Source organism: Myotis yumanensis, unplaced genomic scaffold (genome assembly GCF_028538775.1).
Source record: "Myotis yumanensis isolate MYYU_CA2020_CCGP unplaced genomic scaffold, mMyoYum1.0.hap1 SCAF_8, whole genome shotgun sequence".
NCBI classification, from domain to species: domain Eukaryota; kingdom Metazoa; phylum Chordata; class Mammalia; order Chiroptera; family Vespertilionidae; genus Myotis; species Myotis yumanensis.
Genome location: NW_027223759.1, coordinates 92364581 through 92383165, shown reverse-complemented (window position 1 = coordinate 92383165; position 18585 = coordinate 92364581). Strand labels below are relative to the sequence as shown.

Here is an 18585-nt window from a genome sequence, read left to right as displayed (position 1 = left end):
GGTCGATGGTCGCGGTGGGGCAAGACCAGGCTGCCCATTGCTGTCCGCGGGGTGCAGCCAGCAGGCAGCGCGCCACCCCTCCCCCCTCCCCCCCATGGGAACCCTGAGCTCTGGGACCCGAGTGGCTGAGAATCGGAGGCTCAGAAGCGCCCGTGGCAGGTGCCCCGTCCTGGACTCTGGAACATTCTGACACCTGGGAACCATAGTTTCCTCTGCGTGAGCACCCAGACAGCGGCCACAAGGGCACGTGCAGCCCAGGGCTCGGGCCGAGGAGGTCGATAAGAAACTTGGGTGGCAGGACAAACATGGGAAGGAGCGGGGCAGAGGGGACCCCAGTACAGGCGCCACCGGACACGGGGTGTGAGGGCTTCCAGGGTCCCCGAGATGCCCTCACCCGCCCAGGTCTGCAGGACTCTCCTGAGAGCACGGGGCACTCACGGTGCGGCCCACACCCCCAAGGATGACAGCGAGCGCCGCCCCCGTTAGGAAAGCACCCAGAGCATCCCCACGTCGGCGCCAACCAGCAGGGCCCAGGCTGGGCCTCGCTGGGAGGCTCCCAGGGGCTGCGGCTCAGAAGCTCCCCAAGTGGGTGGAAGAGCCTGAGAACATGCTTCCTGCTGGCAGGACCGAAGAAGGCACCCCAAACCTGGGCTAGAAGAGCCGCAGGGGCTGACACCACCCTGACCATCTCCCACTCCAGCAGGCCCCTACCTGCAGCTCCAGCCAAGTGGGGGGCTCCGTTCGAACCCCGTTGGCGTAGGTGCGTCTCAGGCGCTCGGCACAGAAGGGCCCGTAGCCGGCTGGCCCTTCGCCGATGAAGTTCAGCAGATACTGCGGGCGAGGAAGGGACAGGGCCAGGTCACTGACTACTTCCCGAGATGGGTTCCAGCGCCGCAGTCATTCCCGCCGTGCGGCGAGGGTGTGGGCCTGGCCGTGCGACCACTGCGATGCCCCCGACGTGCAAGCACTCTCTGTGCACCCTGGACTCCTGGGGTCACGCCAGTGACGTCCCAATAAAGCTGGGAAAATTGTGAATTTTAAAATGATAATACTCAGCGTTGACAAAGCGCGTTCTTATATAACACGAGAAGGAGGATGAATTGGACACTTCTTAGGATCAATTTGTCAATGTTTTAAACAGTACATAATTTTAAAATGTGTACACTCTTGGCCCAATGATTCAGACCTCTCCTAAAGGCATCTTAGAGAGAGGGCGGGAGAGAGAGTGAGAGAGAGACAGAGATCAGTTGCCTTCCGCACGTGCCCGATGGGGGACGGGACCTGCAGCCCAGGCCTGTGCCCTGACCAGGGGTGGCACCGGCGCCTCTCTGTGCACAGGATGCGCTCGGCCAGCCGAGCCGCACCGGCCATGGTGCTCATGGTGACAAGCAGTCGGAAGGTGGGCCCGGCGTCCATCCACAAGCTGCACACTCCAGGCAGCCGCCGGGGGCCTCGCAGCTGGCACTTAGGGAAAGCGGGAGCACGGAAAGGCACGTGCGGAGACGGTGAGACCCACAGGAGACTTGATGTCCAAAATACGTTTGGTAAAACGTGTTGAAACCTTTTCAGAGACATTGTGAGGCGATCAGCCGGGAGTTCCCTGGTGTTGGGGGCCCCAGTGCCCGGGCAGACGGTGGGCAGCACACCTCCCGCCGTCCCCAAGGGACACGCAAGACAGCGAGGCGGCTCCTGTGCGACGGCACCGACACTGGACACCACAAAGGCCAGGGGCAGTTGCGGAAGGTGCCTCTGGGCCTGGGATGTAGACTCTCTGCCTTTCCTCCATATGACGTTTGTGAGATGAACCAAAGGCATAAGCCACGGAGCCCAGGGCCTCGACCTGCTCTGCCCGGCCTCCTCCGGTTTCAGTTCTAGGGACCCACTCCTCCTGGCCCCTCTTCTTGGCATCTACCCTCTCATCGTCTCCTCAGAGGAGCCATCCTGGTGCCGTGATCAGGGGCTGGAAAGCCAGGTCTGGTGCCCTCTCTTACATAAGGGGAAGCTGAGGCCGAGAAGCATGGGCACTGACCATCCTGGCCAGTAGAAGCAGAACAGGGCCATAGCCCAGGATTTCTGGAATGCTCCATGGCCCAGGGCCAACGCATCCTCTCACATACCCTGCCCTCCCCACCCCCCCACCCAGCCCTGCCCTTGTCCTGCCCACCCCCACCCAGCCCCGCCCTCCCCACCCCCCTACCCAGCCCTGCCCTGGTCCCACCCACCCCCACCCAGCCCTGCCCTGGTCCCGCCCACCTTCATGAACCTCTCAGAGGGTGGGAAGCAGCCCAGACAGAGGCTGAGCAGGATCCAGCCCCGGGCCAGGCTGCTGGTTTTCAAGTTCTCTGACAGCTGCTTGCAGATCTGGCAGTAAATCTCGTCCCTGAAAGACAGACACAGGCTGCAGGCTGGCTCGGAGCAGCAGGGGCAGGGGAGGGGTGCACAGCTCCTGCTGCGCCCCTACGTGCAGCCATGGCCAAGGGGCCTCCAGCCTCCTGGCCTCCCGCTGCCTCCCTGGCCGACCTGGACTCGTCTGCACGGGGCTCTGCCCACTCACGTTAGCCCTTTCCTGGCTCATCAAGGCTGTAGCCTCGTCCTCCTTGTCGGGCATCTCGTCCCCTCAGGCTTTGCCCCTCCCTCACCCACTCTGCCCACAATGCCCTGGCCTTCGGGTGGGGCAGGGAGGGCCCCGGGGTCTCCAGCCACAGCGCTGGCCTCTGCCGCCCAGACCTTTGCCTGACCTGACCTCTCCTTTCCCCAACGTCACAGCTACTTCTCACCTCCTCCTGCCCTGACATCCTCCCCTGCCTGGAGGCAGGTGCCCGCCCCCCACTGCAGAGGAGATGGGGCTCACAGGAGAACCCCCACTCCTCGCTCCTGACCAGTGCCCGCTCCCACAGCCTCACAGGCTTCTCTGCCTCCCCTGTGGGAGGGCCTCTCCTGATCCTGCCTCACTTTATCGAGCTCCATCCTCACTACAGTGCCCCAGCCCCTCCAACCTCACAGGTCCCGAGGCCAGCATCGGCCCCGCACTCAGCGGGTGCTGGTGTGCAGCAACCAGCTCTCCCGGGGAGCCCTGATTCATGCGTTGGCCCAGTGCTGTGGCTACATATTCCTATCAATGCCAATTTCAAGCTACCAACCTGATGCCACTGAGCACAGAGTTGGGAAGAGATGTGCCCCATCTACTCTTGTGACCGAGTAAACTCAGCCGTGGCTCACCTCTTTCTCAGGTCTCCACAGGCAACACCGCCAGCCATTCGCCCAGTTGGGAATCTGGGAGCCATCCCAGTCTCCTCCCATCAGCCACCACCTCCTACCATCTGTCTCCCAGATGTGCTCTCTGTCCCCTCCTCTTAGCTGCTGCTCCCCGGGCCATCGCTCACCAGTTCTCTCTGCCTCTGTCGCAGCCCTCTCCTGGACTACTCCCAAGCCCGTCTCTCCATGTCATTGCCAGGGAGAACTTTCTGGAAGCCAAATATGGCCATGGTCTTCTCTTCCTCAGAACTTATCCCTACTGCCTCTATGATTAAATTCGAACTCCGTTCCCAGCGGTGATAAACCACTTGGTGTGCCCAACCTGTGGGCTGTTTCCGAGTTCTGTGACCCTGCTCACCCTCCCTTCTCTCTGGTGAAACACCCTCTTTCTTCCCACAGCCCTGCCCCACCTAGGAGGCATCACCACTACGCTTGGCACCCACAGTGGACCCCTATCTTAGCATAAGCAGCTATTGCAGTCTCCGGGGCCGCCCATGCTCCCCGACGAAAGGGTCCCCTCCTTGAGGACAGAGAGATTCACTGTCATCTCTGCACCCCAGGCCTCAGTGCAGGTCCTGGCTCCGAGCAGGCACGTGTGACTGGATGTGGGTAGAACATGTGCTTTGTCTCAGAATTTGGCTAAGACCTCAGAGCCAAAGACAAACAGACGACAACACGCAACGTTCTAAAGCAGCGGTTCTCAACCTTTGGGGGCCGAACGACCCTTTCACAGGGGTCGCCTAAGACCATTGGAAAACACATATATAATTACATATTGTTTTTGTGATTAATCACTATGCTTTAATTATGTTCAATTTGTAACAATGAAAATACATCCTGCATATCAGATATTTACATTACGATTCATAACAGTAGCAAAATTACAGTTATGAAGTAGCAACGAAAATAATTTTATGGTTGGGGGTCACCACAACATGAGGAGCTGTATTAAAGGGTCACGGCGTTAGGAAGGTTGAGAACCACTGCTCTAAAGAGGCACATCCTCTGGCATCTACTAACAGATGCCGCACCAGCCCAGCCCTCTGCCCTCGCAGCCGGCATCAGCGAAATGAGACACTTAACAGGCTGCTCCTGGAAGGGACTTTGTGGGAGTAGAGAGATCTCTGGCCTGTCTCCACTCGTCCAAATGAGCGGGCGTGAGGGGCCCAGGAGCTTGCCAATGCAGATGGAGGCTGTCTGCCTGCCCCGTGAGGCCTGCACAAGCTACCCTGATGGCCAAGGTGAAGAGAGCACGTCAAACACTGGGAATGTCTCTGAAGGAGGTGAGCTTCAGGTGTTGAGACCCCACACGAGCGGGCAGCCCATTGCTCCAGAAGAGCCAGCAGCAAGAGGCTGTGGTGTGGTTCATTAGGGGACGGAGTGGTGTGGGGTCTCCAGGGGTCACCGAGAGTGTGTCAGCCCCACCTGGAGGCCAGCAATGCATGAAAGTGCCTGCAGGGTTATCTGAGGGGCCCACAGCGCCTCTCATTGGGATGCAGCTGGGACTGTCTGCCATCCTGGAGGGGCGTGGCCAACGAGGAGTCAGATGAGAGAACCAGCAATAGAACCAGCTACGTTGGAAGAGTGGCCTGGTTAGTGTCCCTCAGGCTTTCCCAGGGGGTCTTCCTCAGAGCAAGTAAAGAGCCCTTGACAGTGTCATGTCTGCTGTGCTGAGACCCAGCGTGCCGGCTGCAGGGCAGGGAGCAGGGAGCAGGGAGTGCCTTGCAGGTAGTGAGCAGAGAGGAGGCTGTGGCTATGGGCTGAGAGGCAGTGAGGGGTCAGTGTTCCGAAAGGGGCTGAGGTGAGAGTGGGACTGACCTGAGGCTGGGCTGCAGGAGGGCGTGGCTCACAATGAAGTGCACCTTCTCCAGGTTGGACATGGGCCGGTCGGAGAGGGAGCCCTCAGACTCAAATGCCTCCTCTCCAATACTCAGTTGGCTCGCCACCTGGAAATCAACGAGGGCATCGGGACAGCTGTCACTCTCCCCTGGCGCGGGAGGGGCCGGGGCTCGAGGGGCTGGAGAAACAGAGCCTGGGACCCTGTGGGTGCAGAGCTGGGAGCCCGGCCCTGGGCGCACCTGGCCCGTGATCTGGGAGGAGCGCTTCAGCTTCATGGAGGAGATGTCCTTGGTCCTTCTGCCCCTGAGGCTGGGCGTCTGCGCAGGGAGAGAGTCTGTGAGTGAAGTGAGCTGGGCAGCACCTCAGGCAGCTCCTGGCCTGACAGCCACCTAGGGTGGGCGAGTGTCTCTCTCCAGCCATTTCCTACTTGGTTTACAAAGTGCCATGCAGTCCCTCATCTCCGCTGGGTTTGGCAACACTTCATGTGCTCAGCAAAATCCTCTCTCCTGGCGAGGACACCAGGCCTGAGCCCCAGGAGGGTCAGGACCTTGACGACTCCGGAGCTTGAACCTGTCACCAGTAGAGCCCTCTGCGGCGGGCTGGGTCAGAGCCCAGGCCCGATGGCCCAGGCCCTGCTCATCCTCAGTGAAAATTGGGCGAATGAATTGGACATGCTCTGCCCACGGCAAGGGGGGGGCCCTGCCAGGGCAGCAAAAGAATCTCGGTTGTGGGGCCCTGAGGACGCGCTTTCTCCTCAGGCAAAGGCCACGCCTGGTCTCGATGGCGCCCTGAGAAGTCGCTGCCAAAATCAGAGCCTGGTGAGGACTGGGCTTGGGCAGGGTCAGCCCTTCCCGGGGCTGGGCACCGGCTTCTGGCTGGGGAAGCGGGTTTGCCACAGAGATAGAATGTGCCACACCAGCTGTCCCTCGGTGCAGATGACATGCCTGTCTACATGGAAAACTCCAAGAAATCTATAGAAAGTAAGCAAGTTCAGCCAGCCAGTATAGCTCAGTGGTTGAGCGTCAACCATGAACCTGGAAGTCACGGTTTGATTCCCGATCAGGGCACATGCCCGGGGTGTGGGCTCGATCCCCACTGCGGGGAGAGGTGCAGGAGGCAGCCGATCAGTGATTCTCTCCATCATTGATGTTTCTATCTCTCCCTCTCCCTTCCTCTCTGAAATCAATAAAAAAATATATTTAAAAAAATAAGCAAGTTCAGCAATGTTGTAAGATACAAAGTCAATTCACAGATAAATTATATTTTTCTATGCTAGCAATGAACATGCCAACGTCAAAATTAAAACTATGGTGCCAGTTAGCCGTGGCCGGAGCATCCTCCTGTAAACCAAACGGTGTTGGGTTTGATTCTTGGTCAGGTCACATACCCAGATTGCAGGTTCGATCCCCAATTGGGGCATGTGTGGGAGGCAACCAATTAATGTTTCTTTCTCTCCTTTAAATATCTCTATCTCTATCTCTATCTCTATCTCTATCTCTATCTCTATATCATCTATATCTATCATCGATAGCTATATATATACATATATACATATATACAGATATATATATATATATATATATCCACATACAGATATATTCACACACACACACACACACATATATATACAGTAAAACCTCGATGTAATGGGCTAAGTCAAGTGAGGGTGTGTCCATCAAAGTTGAAAGTCTGTTACATAATAAAGTAGGTTTTCCAAATCATACATTAAAAAGTTGACAAATTAGTTTACCTGTTTTTACTTATATAGACACATTTGTGTAATTATAATTATGTATGAAAAGTTTAATTTCACAGAAAAGTTTTCTGTATGTTTTACTGTCATTTTAAATTTATACTGAATAGATCTAGTAAATGCAAATGCACACGGCTGGGGGATGGGCGTGGCTTAGCGCACATGGGGATGTGGGCCAACAGGAGTTAAAACTGCTGAAGTCACGCCACAAGACAATAGAACCGGTTACTGAGCATGATGCCGTGTGATCACATGCTTGTCATTCCTGACACTGTTTAAGAGCAATGACTTCTGGATTTAAATATGTAGACTAGAGCTGTAGATATGTAATATTTACTTATGTCGGTGAAATTACTGCAGTGTTTTTTCCAACATATGGCCTGTTTGCTGAAATTAGTTAAAAATGACAGTGAATTAGTAACAACAAAAAAATAACCTGTTAATCTATATATATAAAAGGCTAATATGCTAATTGTCCGACCTTTAGCTATGATGTGCACTGACCACCATGGGGCAGACGCTCAATGACAGGCATGGAAACATGGAACAGACATGAATCTCAGAGAGAAGGGGGGAGGGGGAAGGGCAGGAAGAGATTAACCAAAGATCTTATATGCACACTTTGTGCACCGGTGGGGTTCCTTGGTCTTCCCTGCGCCCTCTTGCAATCTGGGACCCCTCTGGGGATGTCGGACTGCTGGTTTTGGCCTGATCCCTGCAGGCCAGGCCAAGGGACCCCACCGGTGCACAAATCTGTGCACCTGGCCTCTAATTTAATTATAAGCAAATCTTGGTTAAAAGCATTTTTATTTATTTTCTTTTAAAAAAAATCTTTATTATTGAGAGTATTAAAGATGCCCCCCTCCCCCATGACCCCTCTCCACTCGGTTCCTGCCCTGCCCCAGGCCCTCACCACCCTATTGTCTGTGTCCACAGTAATGTCTATATGTGTATAAATTCTTTGGTTAATCTCTTCCCGCCCCTCTTCCCCCTTCCCTCTGAGTTTCATCAGTCTGTTCCATGTTTCCATGCCTCTGGTTCTATTTTATTCATCAGTTTATTTTGTTCATTAGATTCCTTGTTCATTTATTTTTATTTTTAAATATAATTGTTGATAGATATGTATTTATTGCCATTTTATTGTTCATATGTTTTATCTTTTTTTCCTCTTCTTCTATGACATATGACATAGGGATTGGAAATTTTATCTGTTAAATCCAAAGTCCATTAAATTGAGGTCTGAAAATATCGAGGGTTTACTATATATATATATATATATATATATATATATATATATATATATATATTCTAGAGGCCCAGTGCACGAAATTCATGCATGGGGGGGGGGGGGGGCGCGGGGGAAAGGTGTGTCCCTCAGCCCAGCCTGCACCCTTTCCAATCTGGGACCCCTCGAGAGATGTCCGACTGCCCACTTAGGCCCAATACCATCGGAACTGCTGGCTCTCAACCACTCGCCTGCCTGCCTGCCTGATTGCCCCTAACTGCTTCTGCCTGCCAGCCTGATCACCCCCTAACCATTCCCCAGCCAGCCTGATCAACGCCTAATTGCTCCCATGCCGGCCCAGTTGCCCCTAACTGCCCTTCCCTGCCAGCCTAGTCACCCCTACCTGCCCTCCCTTTCAGGCCTGGTCCCTCCCAACTGCCCTCCCCTGCCGGCCATCTTGTGTCCACATGGGGCAGCCATCTTGTGTTGGAGTGATGGTCAATTTGCATATTACTCTTTTGTTAGATAGGATATATATATATATATATATATATATATATATACACACACTAGAGGCCTGGTGCATGACATTTGTGCACTGGAGGTGGGGGGGGGGGGGTCCCTCAGCCTGGCCTGGGAGCCCTCAGTCTGGGAGCCCTTGGGAGATGTTCAACTGATGGCTTAGGGAGCTGGCCTAAGCTGCAGTGGGACATCCTTAGCGCTGAGGTGGAGGTGTCAGCCTGGCTTGTGGCTGAGCAGTGCTTCCCCTGTGGGAGCGCACTGACCACCAGGGGGCAGCTCCTGCATTGAGCATCTGCCCCTGGTGGTCAGTGCAAGTCATAGCGACCGGTCATTCTGCTGTTGGGTCAATTTGCATATTACCCTTTTCTTCTTAGATATATATATAGCCATTTACAATCTCTAAAAAACCCTTATGTACAAATATTTAAAAAAAACCCACATATGTAGGGCATATGCACTGAAAACTACAAACATTGGTGAAAGAAATCAAAGAAGATTCAAATACATAGAGTTCATGGGCTGGGAGACTCAGCAGAGTAGAGATGTCAATTCTCCTCAAACTGATATACAACAGAACTCCTATCAGAATACCAGCAAGGTAACTTTTGTGGATACGGGCAAGATTATTCTAAGCCAGTGATGGTGAACCTTTTGAGCTCCGCGTGTCAGCATTTTGAAAAACCCTAACTTAACTCTGGTGCCGTGTCACATATAGAAATTTTTTGATATTTGCAACCATAGTAAAACAAAGACTTATATTTTTGATATTTATTTTATATATTTAAATGCCATTTATCAAAGAAAAATCAACCAAAAAAATGAGTTGGAGTGATGGTGCACTGGAGGTGGGGGGGGGGGGTCCCTCAGCCTGGCCTGGGAGCCCTCAGTCTGGGAGCCCTTGGGAGATGTTCAACTGATGGCTTAGGTGACACGCGTGTCATAGGTTCGCCATCACTGTTCTAAGCTGTATATGGATAGGCAAGGGACCTAGAATAGCAAAGTCAATTTTGAAAGAGAACAATAGGCAGGAGGAGTCAGTGTGCGCAGCGTCAAGACAGTGTATGCCTACAGCCGACAGGACAGCATGGCCTTGGCAGAGGGAGGCACATCGACCCATAGAACAGAAGAGAGACACAGAAATAAACCCACAAATCTGCACCACTGACTCTTGACAGAAGTGCAAAACAATTCATTGAAGGAAGAACGGACTTTTAAGTGAAAACGTGAGGTCTGACTGGGAAGCCAGCCTGCTGCGTCCCCAGGCTGTGGCGGGACTGCCCAGGGCGCCCCCAGGAACTCTGGCCTCCTGCCATCCTGCCACCCATGGTGTGTGACTGCCAAGACCAGGCACCCAGCTGCCTTCTGGCTTCCTCTCACATCACTGCCTGGGGAGGAAGCCCTAGGTGGCAGCACCAGGAGCTCGGGGCGGCCTGGGTGGCAAGGAACCGAGGCTCCTGCCAACAGCCATGGGGTGGGGGAGGGGTCGGGTCGGGGTGAGGGAGGCTTCTGGGAAGCAGCTCCGCAGCCCAGTGATGCCTGGAGAGGAGGCGGCCCTGTCCACACGACGCAGCCTCAGGAGAGACTCGCTCACCCCTTGGTCCTCAGAAAGTGTGAGATAAGGGTCTGTCCCAGGCTGCTGGCTTCGGGGGGGCTGTGTGATAGTGATAGGTCATGGGGACACTGCACAGCCCACGCCTGGGCAACCTCCATGTACTCCAGGCCCCTCTGGCCATGGCGCCCTGGGCTGCAGGTCCCCCTAGCGCTCTCTGCAGTCTGCACCAGGACTTGACCATGGGCAGCGTGGACTCCTGCCACCGGCGGGCCGCGAGCTGTGGCTGCTGGGTAATTCCTGTGGCCAGTCTGGGTGGTTCATCTAAGATGACATCATGGAACTAGGCCTTAGGGAGGACTTCTGTCAGTTGGCCTTCCGTCAGAGGGCGGTGGCGTGTTGGCCGAGAGCTTGGTCGTGAACGCACTAAGCCCAGCTCTGTCCCCGGGATTCCCTGCGATTTGGCAGCGGCTCACTTCCCTGCTCAGTTCTTTGCTAAGTAAACACGTAACCCCTGCCTTGCAGGCCTGGCGCCTGAGACCTGGCTGAGAGAAGCAGCTGGCACACGGCACGCTGCCAGTCGGGGACGTCTGCTGTTATCGCTGTTACATGCGTTCGCGTCCTGTTTGAGTGGAACCCAAGGACCAGAGCCTGGGACCGGCCCCAGCAATGACCGCAGGGCTTAAGGGGGAGCCGATGGGGGGCTGGTGGCTGCCTGGAGGGTGTCTGCCCTTTGCTGCCACCACCCTCACCCACGTACCTGTGCAGATCCGTGCTGTGGAGGCCGGGCGCTGCCCTCCCTGCCCGAGGCGTCCTGGGCCGGCCGCGTCCTGGCGAAGAGCATGGGCTCGGGGAGGTCGCCCATGAACCTCAGGATGACGCTCCACACAGCCAGGGCGGCCTGCGGACAGGGAGACAGAGGCCTGCTGGAGCCCAGCGCGTGGCCGGGCCCCAGGACCTGCCCCTGCTCGTTGCTCTGAACCACGGTGCAGGCTGGGGCCACAGGGCCCTGAGCCGCCGGAGCAGAGCGCTGCGTACCGAGCAGTCGGCGTCGTCCTCGTGGTAGAGCAGTGGGTACCGCAGGGGCTTCCGCACGTGCGTGTGGGTGGCTGACTTCTGGAAGTAGGTTGCCGCGAACTTGGGGAAGCTGTACTCAGCCAGGCCGTCCCTGTCGTCCTCAGGCTCGTCCACCGCGGGGACAGCGTCCAGGTCCACCTCGGGCAGCTGCTGAGTCTTTGTTTCCAGGTCCTGGGGACCAGGAGGGGGCGGGACCGGCATCAGCCTTCCTCTCCAAGCTGTGCTTTCCGAGGCGGCATCTCAGGCCAGGGAGCCCCAAGAAGGTGTGTCTGGCCGGGCACCCGTGCGGAGCCATGTGCCGCTCCCCACTGCCCCTTGTGTCTGAGACCTCCCCACCCCACCCCGGTGGCCCCTGGTGTGAAGCACAGGCCTCGGTGTGAACTCAGCCACCTGAGAGCCCTCCGGGCCCCGGCCTGCAGAGCTGGCTCTCTAGACCAGCGGTCGCCAACCACTGGCGGTCTGTGAGGTCCGAAAGGTTGGCGGCTGCTGCTCTAGACACTCCCACTCCTCGCCTCCGCCTGCCCTCAGTCAGGTGTCCTCTGTGAGGAGGTCCCAGCCGCCCTGACTGATCAGATGGGGTGTGTCTGTACAGTGTGCACGTGTGCATGTGTGTGCATGTGCGTGGTGGGGTACAGGCATGAGTGGGGGGTGCCTAGGCCGTGAGCAGGTGTGGTGCGCAGCAGGACTGCCTGGGAGCTGCTGGCCTCCCGCCCTGCACTGCCCCTCAGACACGCTTCCTCCGAGCCTGAGTCCCAGCCTCAGGTCCCAGCCACACTGCAGAGCACAGCACCAGGTGCTCTGAGAGAAGGGGTCGGCCTCAGGGGAGAGCTGCATGTGCACATGAAAGGCTCCAGGAAGTAAGACACTGGCAGGTAAGAGCCTGCTTACCTGGGAAGTGTGGGACCTGGAGCCCCGTTCTCCCCTTTCTCTGCACGTCCACCCGGGACCACAGAGCACACTCCTGCTCCCACCGCCAGCTGCCTGCTGAGTCTGCTTCTCAGTGAGCCCAGAGGTCAACAGGTCTGGACTGCGTGGGCCTGGCCCGGCCCAGCTGGACCTTGAAGGACAGGGCCCATCTTACCTCGAAGCAGGAGGGGGCCTGGCCCTCCTGCCCCCCAATCATGGACGGGAGGAAGCCAAACACTTGCTCCACCATCTGGGTGTCGGTGACGGTGTCATAGATTGACTTGCGCTTCCTGGCGGCTGGAGCCCTGGGGCCCGGCTGCTGGTTGGCGGTGGCCGGCAGCCCCTGCGTGCACACCAGGGGGAGGTTAGCACAGGCTCTGCTGGGCAAGCGCCTTAAGAAGCCAAATCCCCTGCTCCTGCCATCATCTACCCAAACCCGTGATGTTCCTCTCGAGTCCTAGACGTCCACAGCTGGTGACTGGGTGAGCCGGGCTCTCTGCCCCCGTGGAGGGGCAGGTCCAGAGACAGATTGCTGTTGGTCCCTGCCCCACAGGCTCCCCGAGGCACCACCTCAAATCCAGGGCCCCCGAACCTCACTTCAACCCGAGGCTCAAGCCTACCTGGTCTTTTGTTCAGAGAGCACCCAGCCGCTGCCAGGCGAGCCGGTTTGTGCCTGCTGGGTCGCCTGGAGCGGAAGCAGGCTGCGCCCACCTGAGGGTGCACGCCCTTCCTCGCCCTGGGCACTGTAATAGCCATTTGCTCAGGAGTCTATTTCCATCTTAACCCCCTTCCTCTCAGCGTCCAGCGGACGGAGGCTTGGTCTCAGGTGCCCTCTGGGGCAAATGGGATCAGGCACTACTGCCCTGCTCCCTGCCCGCCAGCCTCTCCTGCCCAGACACTCCAAGCTTCTCTTGGCATTTCTCCGCCCTGGGCTGTCATGTCACGGCACCGTAACCAGGAACTGGGGCCTCCCCAGCTCACCACACCTTCCAGACGACCACAGCCCTGCTGGGAAGATCCCCAAGGCTAAAGAGAGGGGCCCGGGGGCTCGGTCTCCAGGTTCTAGTAGAAGCCTGTCCTGCTGCCTGACCCGGGGGTGTCCTGATGAGGGGCGGGGTGGGGGGTGTCCTGACTCGGGCGGGGGTGGTGTCCTGACCGGGGGTGTCCTGACGAGGGGCGGGGTGGGGGGGGGTGGGGGAGTGTCCTAACCCGGGGGGTGTCCTGACTCGGGGGTGGGGGGCGGTGTCCTGACCTGGGGGTGTCCTGACAGGGGGGTGGGGTGTCCTGACCGGGGGGTGTCCTGTCCAGGGGTGGGGTGTCCTGACCAGGGGTGGAGTGTCCTGACCAGGGGGTGTCCTGACCGGGGGGTGTCCTGACCGGGGGGTGTCCTGTCCAGGGGTGGGGTGTCCTGACCAGGGGTGGAGTGTCCTGACCAGGGGGTGTCCTGACCGGGGGGTGTCCTGACCGGGGGGTGTCCTGACCAGGGGTGGAGTGTCCTGACCAGGGGGTGTCCTGACCGGGGGGTGTCCTGACCAGGGGTGGAGTGTCCTGACCAGGGGGTGTCCTGACCAGGGGGTGTCCTGACCGGGGGGTGTCCTGACCAGGGGTGGGGTGTCCTGACCCGGGGTTGGGGTGTCCTGACCAGGGGTGGGGTGTCCTGACCAGGGGTGGGGTGTCCTGACCGGGGGTGGAGTGTCCTGACCAGGGGGTGTCCTGACCGGGGGGTGTCCTGACCAGGGGTGGGGTGTCCTGACCCGGGGTGGGGTGTCCTGACCAGGGGTGGGGTGTCCTGACCAGGGGTGGAGTGTCCTGACCAGGGGGTGTCCTGACCGGGGGGTGTCCTGACCGGGGGGTGTCCTGTCCAGGGGTGGGGTGTCCTGACCAGGGGTGGAGTGTCCTGACCAGGGGGTGTCCTGACCGGGGGGTGTCCTGACCAGGGGTGGAGTGTCCTGACCAGGGGGTGTCCTGACCGGGGGGTGTCCTGACCGGGGGGTGTCCTGACCAGGGGTGGGGTGTCCTGACCAGGGGGTGTCCTGACCGGGGGGTGTCCTGACCGGGGGGTGTCCTGACCAGGGGTGGGGTGTCCTGACCAGGGGGTGTCCTGACCGGGGGGTGTCCTGACCAGGGGTGGAGTGTCCTGACCAGGGGGTGTCCTGACCGGGGGGTGTCCTGACCAGGGGTGGAGTGTCCTGACCAGGGGGTGTCCTGACCGGGGGGTGTCCTGACCAGGGGTGGGGTGTCCTGACCAGGGGTGGGGTGTCCTGACCCGGGGTGAGGTGGCACGAAGGCCAGCTGTAGTTATCTCTGAACAGGGAGGGGGCAGGACTGTCTGATGAGGGGCCAACTTTGCTGCTCACTCCTCCCGCCTGTCCTCCTGCCTGTCCTCCCCACTGGGCCCAGCCGTCCCCACCTACTCACGGAGGCAGTGACCACCTACATTGGCTTTCTGCTGCCGAAAGTTCCGTCGGGCGGCCATACCCCTGGCGTGTGCCTGGATGACCACCACGGCCCTCCTCCTGGCCTGGACCTGCTGGCGCACGAGGTAGCCCCTGCAGCGCGCCTGCAGCTGGACCACCATCTGCCGCGCGGCCTGGTACTGCCTGGTCAGCAGGTGGCTCCGGGCCATGGCCTGCAGGCGCTCGAAGCCCAAGAGGATCTGAGGAGCAAGAGAGATGCGCGCTCACGAGGGGCTGGGCCGGGGGGCGAGCGGCCCAGGGATGGCCTTCCCATGGCAGCTCTCAGCTCTCGGCTCAGATGAACAGCCTTTCCGGTCTGTGTCGTGCCCGCCCCTCGGCCCGCCTGAGCTCTCCTACCAGCTTGAAGTCCCCTCGTGCGCGGCGGCCTCTCCACGCGGCCTGCAGGCTCACGGCGGCCTGCCGCTGCCGCAGAAACTCCCGCCTAGAAGGAGACAGCAGGTCAGAGGTGCGCACAGCTCAGACATGTGTAAGTCTGTGGGTAAAACCTGGTTTTGAATGGAAGATGTCTAAGGAACTGTTGGGGAAGATAAACCCACACAATAATCCTCTTCTGTAAGCCAAGAGCAGGGCAGGATTTACAGCCACTGCCCGTAACTGCCGTTGTGGCTGAGGGCAGTCCACCTTTTAGAATAATCCAGAACATCCCCCCCCCCCCCCCCCCCCCCCCGGTCAGGACACAAGAGGTAACTTTTTGGGGGTTTTCTTTCTGCCTCACATACCCAAGACTAGGAGCTGAAGAAGTCAGCAATCCAGAAATGGCAATGGTGCAGAGCAGAAAAGCCCCAAGGTAAGCCTTTGTTCTCTACCAAAAAGGTCCAGAAAGAAGCAGGTCAGCAAGACAGGAAGCTGTCAGGTAACACCCGTGTACTCCAGGGAAGCACCACAGAAACAGCTGTGGTGCTCGCACCAGAGAGTGCCGGGGGGAGCCTAGGCCGCCACCCTCACCAGGGCCTGTCCGAGAAGGCTGAGTAGGAGCCATCCTTGTGTGCCATAATGACCTCCCCCACAGTGTCAGTGAAAACCACTGGGGGACCCTGGATCCCCACCACCATGTGGCAGTAATGGGGGCTCCTCTCCCTCCATGTGGGAGCGGTGTCAGAGAAGACCCAGTGGAGAATCAGGCTGCATCTCCCTCAGCAGTAACAAGGCTGCTCCTTTCCCCATGGGATCAGTGGAGGCCGCACTGGGGGGCAGTAATGAGGCACTTATGTCCTCTCAGCCAGAGTGGTGTCAGCGGACGCCCTGTGGGCAGCTAGGACTCTGCTCCCAGCCAGCAGCAGTCCCTGGAGGCTCTTGGAGGACTTGGACCTCACCCTATTAGACAGCAAACTGGTGCCACCCACTTCCCCTGCCAGAATGGTGTCAGAGGAAGATAGCTAAAAGTGTATATCTAAACAAGACACATAATTCTTATAACATAATACCCAAAATATCAAAACCCAGGGAAATATCAACTTGAATGAGAAAAGACCATCAACAGAGTCCAACACTGAGATGCCATTATAAAAAACTCCCAACAATGCTCACTTGAAACTAATGATAAAATAGAAAGTCTCAGGAAAGAAAAAGGAGAAATAAAGTAGAACCAAATTGAAATTTTAGAGTTAAAAATACCACAATGAGTAAAATGAACCTCAGCACACAATGGAAAGAACAGAGGAAAGAGTCAGTGAGCTTGAAGATATAGCAGTAGAAATTATACATCCTGAAAAACAGAGAAAATCAACTGAAAGAGAAGGAACAGAGCATCAGGCACCAGTGGAACTGTAACAAAAGACCTAACATTTGTGTCATTGGAGTCCCGGAAGGAAAAAAGAAAGAGGCGTTGGTGAAAAACTGCTAGAAGTAATAAGAGCCAAAAAGTTAATAAATTTAGCAAGAGATATAAACCTACAGGTTCAAGAAACTGAGCAAACTCCAAACAGGATAAATGCAAATACCGGAAGGAGAGGAGAGGGAGACAGGGACAGAGAGCCTCTTTAGCAGCTTGACCTTTCCCTGGCATCTCCACACCCAGCACAAAGCAGATTGCTTTGTAGCTCCTGCCGGGTGGCCCAGGCAGGGCACAGGCAGCTGTTGACCTGAAACTACATCTCCTGGGAGTCCCCAGAGCCAGCTCACCCAGAGACAGCTTCTCCAGAGCCTCACCCAACCTCCTCCACGAGTGACACACATATTTTTCTTTTTAAAAAAATATATTTTTATTGATTTCAGAGAGGAAGGGAGAGGGAAAGAGAGAGAGAGAAATATCAATGATTGATCGGCTGCTTCCTACACGCCCCTTACTGGGGATCGAGCCCACAACCTTGATCAGAACCTTTAATCCACAGGCTGATGCTCTATCCACTGAGGCAAACCAGCTAGGGCCATGGGTGACATACTTCTAAGACAGACTCATTGGGCACCAGAGCCCTGCTAAAGTGAGTCCTGCTCTCCGGGGTCAGCCCCTGCACAGCAGATCCTCTGCTGTGGTTGTGGCCAGTCCTTGCAGCCAATCAGCCTGGGAGTATATACCTCCCTTAACATGCCAACAGCACTCAAGGCTCAATTGTAACAGATGGATGCAAATAGCCAACAAGAGGGGGTCACCTGGAGTGCCCAGCTTGAGTGACCAAGGAGGCTGCACCACTGGGCCTACAGAACACCACAAGGCCACTCTACCAAGACCAGGAGACATAGCAGCTCTACCTAATACATAGAAACAAACTCAGGGAGTCCGCCAACAAAGAAACATGTTCCAAATGAAAAAACAGAACAAAACTTCAGGAAAAAAACTAAACAAAATGGAGACAAGCAATCTATCAGATGCAGAGTTCAAAACAATGGTTATAAGGATGCTCAATGAACTTAGGGGAAGAGTAACTAGTGAGAACTTCCATAAAGAGATAGGACACATAAGAATGGAGATAGAAAACATAAAAAAGAGCCAGCCAGAAAAGAATATAATAACTAAAATAACGAATGCATAAAAGGAATCAATGGTAGAATAGATAAATCAGAGAATCAGCCAAAACCGGTTGGCTCAGTGGATAGAGCATTGGCCTGCGGACTGAGGGGTCCCGGGTTCGATTCCGGTCGGGGGCATGTGCCTGGGTTGCGGGCACATCTCCAGTGGGAGATGTGCAGGAGGCGGCTGGTCGATGTTTCTCTCTCATCGATGTTTCTAACTCTCTATCTCTCTCCCTTCCTCTCTGTAAAAAATCAGTAAAATATATAAAAAAAATCAGAGAATCAAATCAGTAATTTGGAAGATAAGGAAGCAGAAAACACCCAATCAGAATAGCAAAAATCAAAAGGAAGTCAGCCCAGCCAGTGTGGCTCAGTGGTTGAGCATCGACTTATGAACCAGGAGGTCATGGTTGGATTACCAGTCAGGTCACATGCCCGGGTTGCAGGCTTGATCCCCAGTGTGGGGTGTGCAGGAGTCAGCCAATCAATGATTCTCTCTCATCATTGATGTTTCTATCTCTCTCTCCCTCTCCCTTCCTCTCTCAAATCAATAAAAATATACTTAAAAAAGAAAAAAGAACCCCAAAAATTCAGGCTAGAATAAGGAGCTTCTGGAACAACCTCAAGTGTACCAACATTCACATCATGGAGTGCCAGAAGGAGAAGAGAGAGAGAAAGAAAGAAATTGAAAACCTATTTGAAAAAATAATGGTGAAAAACTTCACAACCTGGTGAAGAAAAAAGACATATAAGTCCAGGAACTGCAGAGAGTATCAAACAAGATGAACCCAATAGGCCCACACCAAGGCACATCATAATTAAAGTGCCAGAAGTTAAAGACAGAGAGCATCTTAAAAGTAGCAGTTAGTTACCTACAAGGGAGCTCCCATCAGACTGTCAGCTGATCTCTCAACAGAAACTTTGTAGGCTAGAAAGAATTGCCAAAAAAATATTCAAAATGGTGAAAAGAAAGGAACTACAACCAAGATTGCTTTACCTTGCAAAGCTGTCATTTAGAATTGAACGATAGATA

The 18585-nt window shown here is 56.0% G+C and overlaps 1 protein-coding gene across 1 annotated transcript in view; it reads right to left on the bottom strand.

Annotated features, from left to right (window-relative positions):
• Window positions 1-18585, bottom strand: part of MYO7B (myosin VIIB) — a 95563-nt gene that overhangs the window by 12579 nt on the left and 64399 nt on the right. Inside the window, 9 exon segments of the mRNA XM_070423189.1 lie at window positions 712-831; window positions 2254-2380; window positions 5074-5201; window positions 5334-5411; window positions 10904-11044; window positions 11182-11391; window positions 12302-12469; window positions 14564-14782; window positions 14940-15024. Coding sequence (XP_070279290.1) covers window positions 712-831; window positions 2254-2380; window positions 5074-5201; window positions 5334-5411; window positions 10904-11044; window positions 11182-11391; window positions 12302-12469; window positions 14564-14782; window positions 14940-15024 — 1276 coding nt within the window.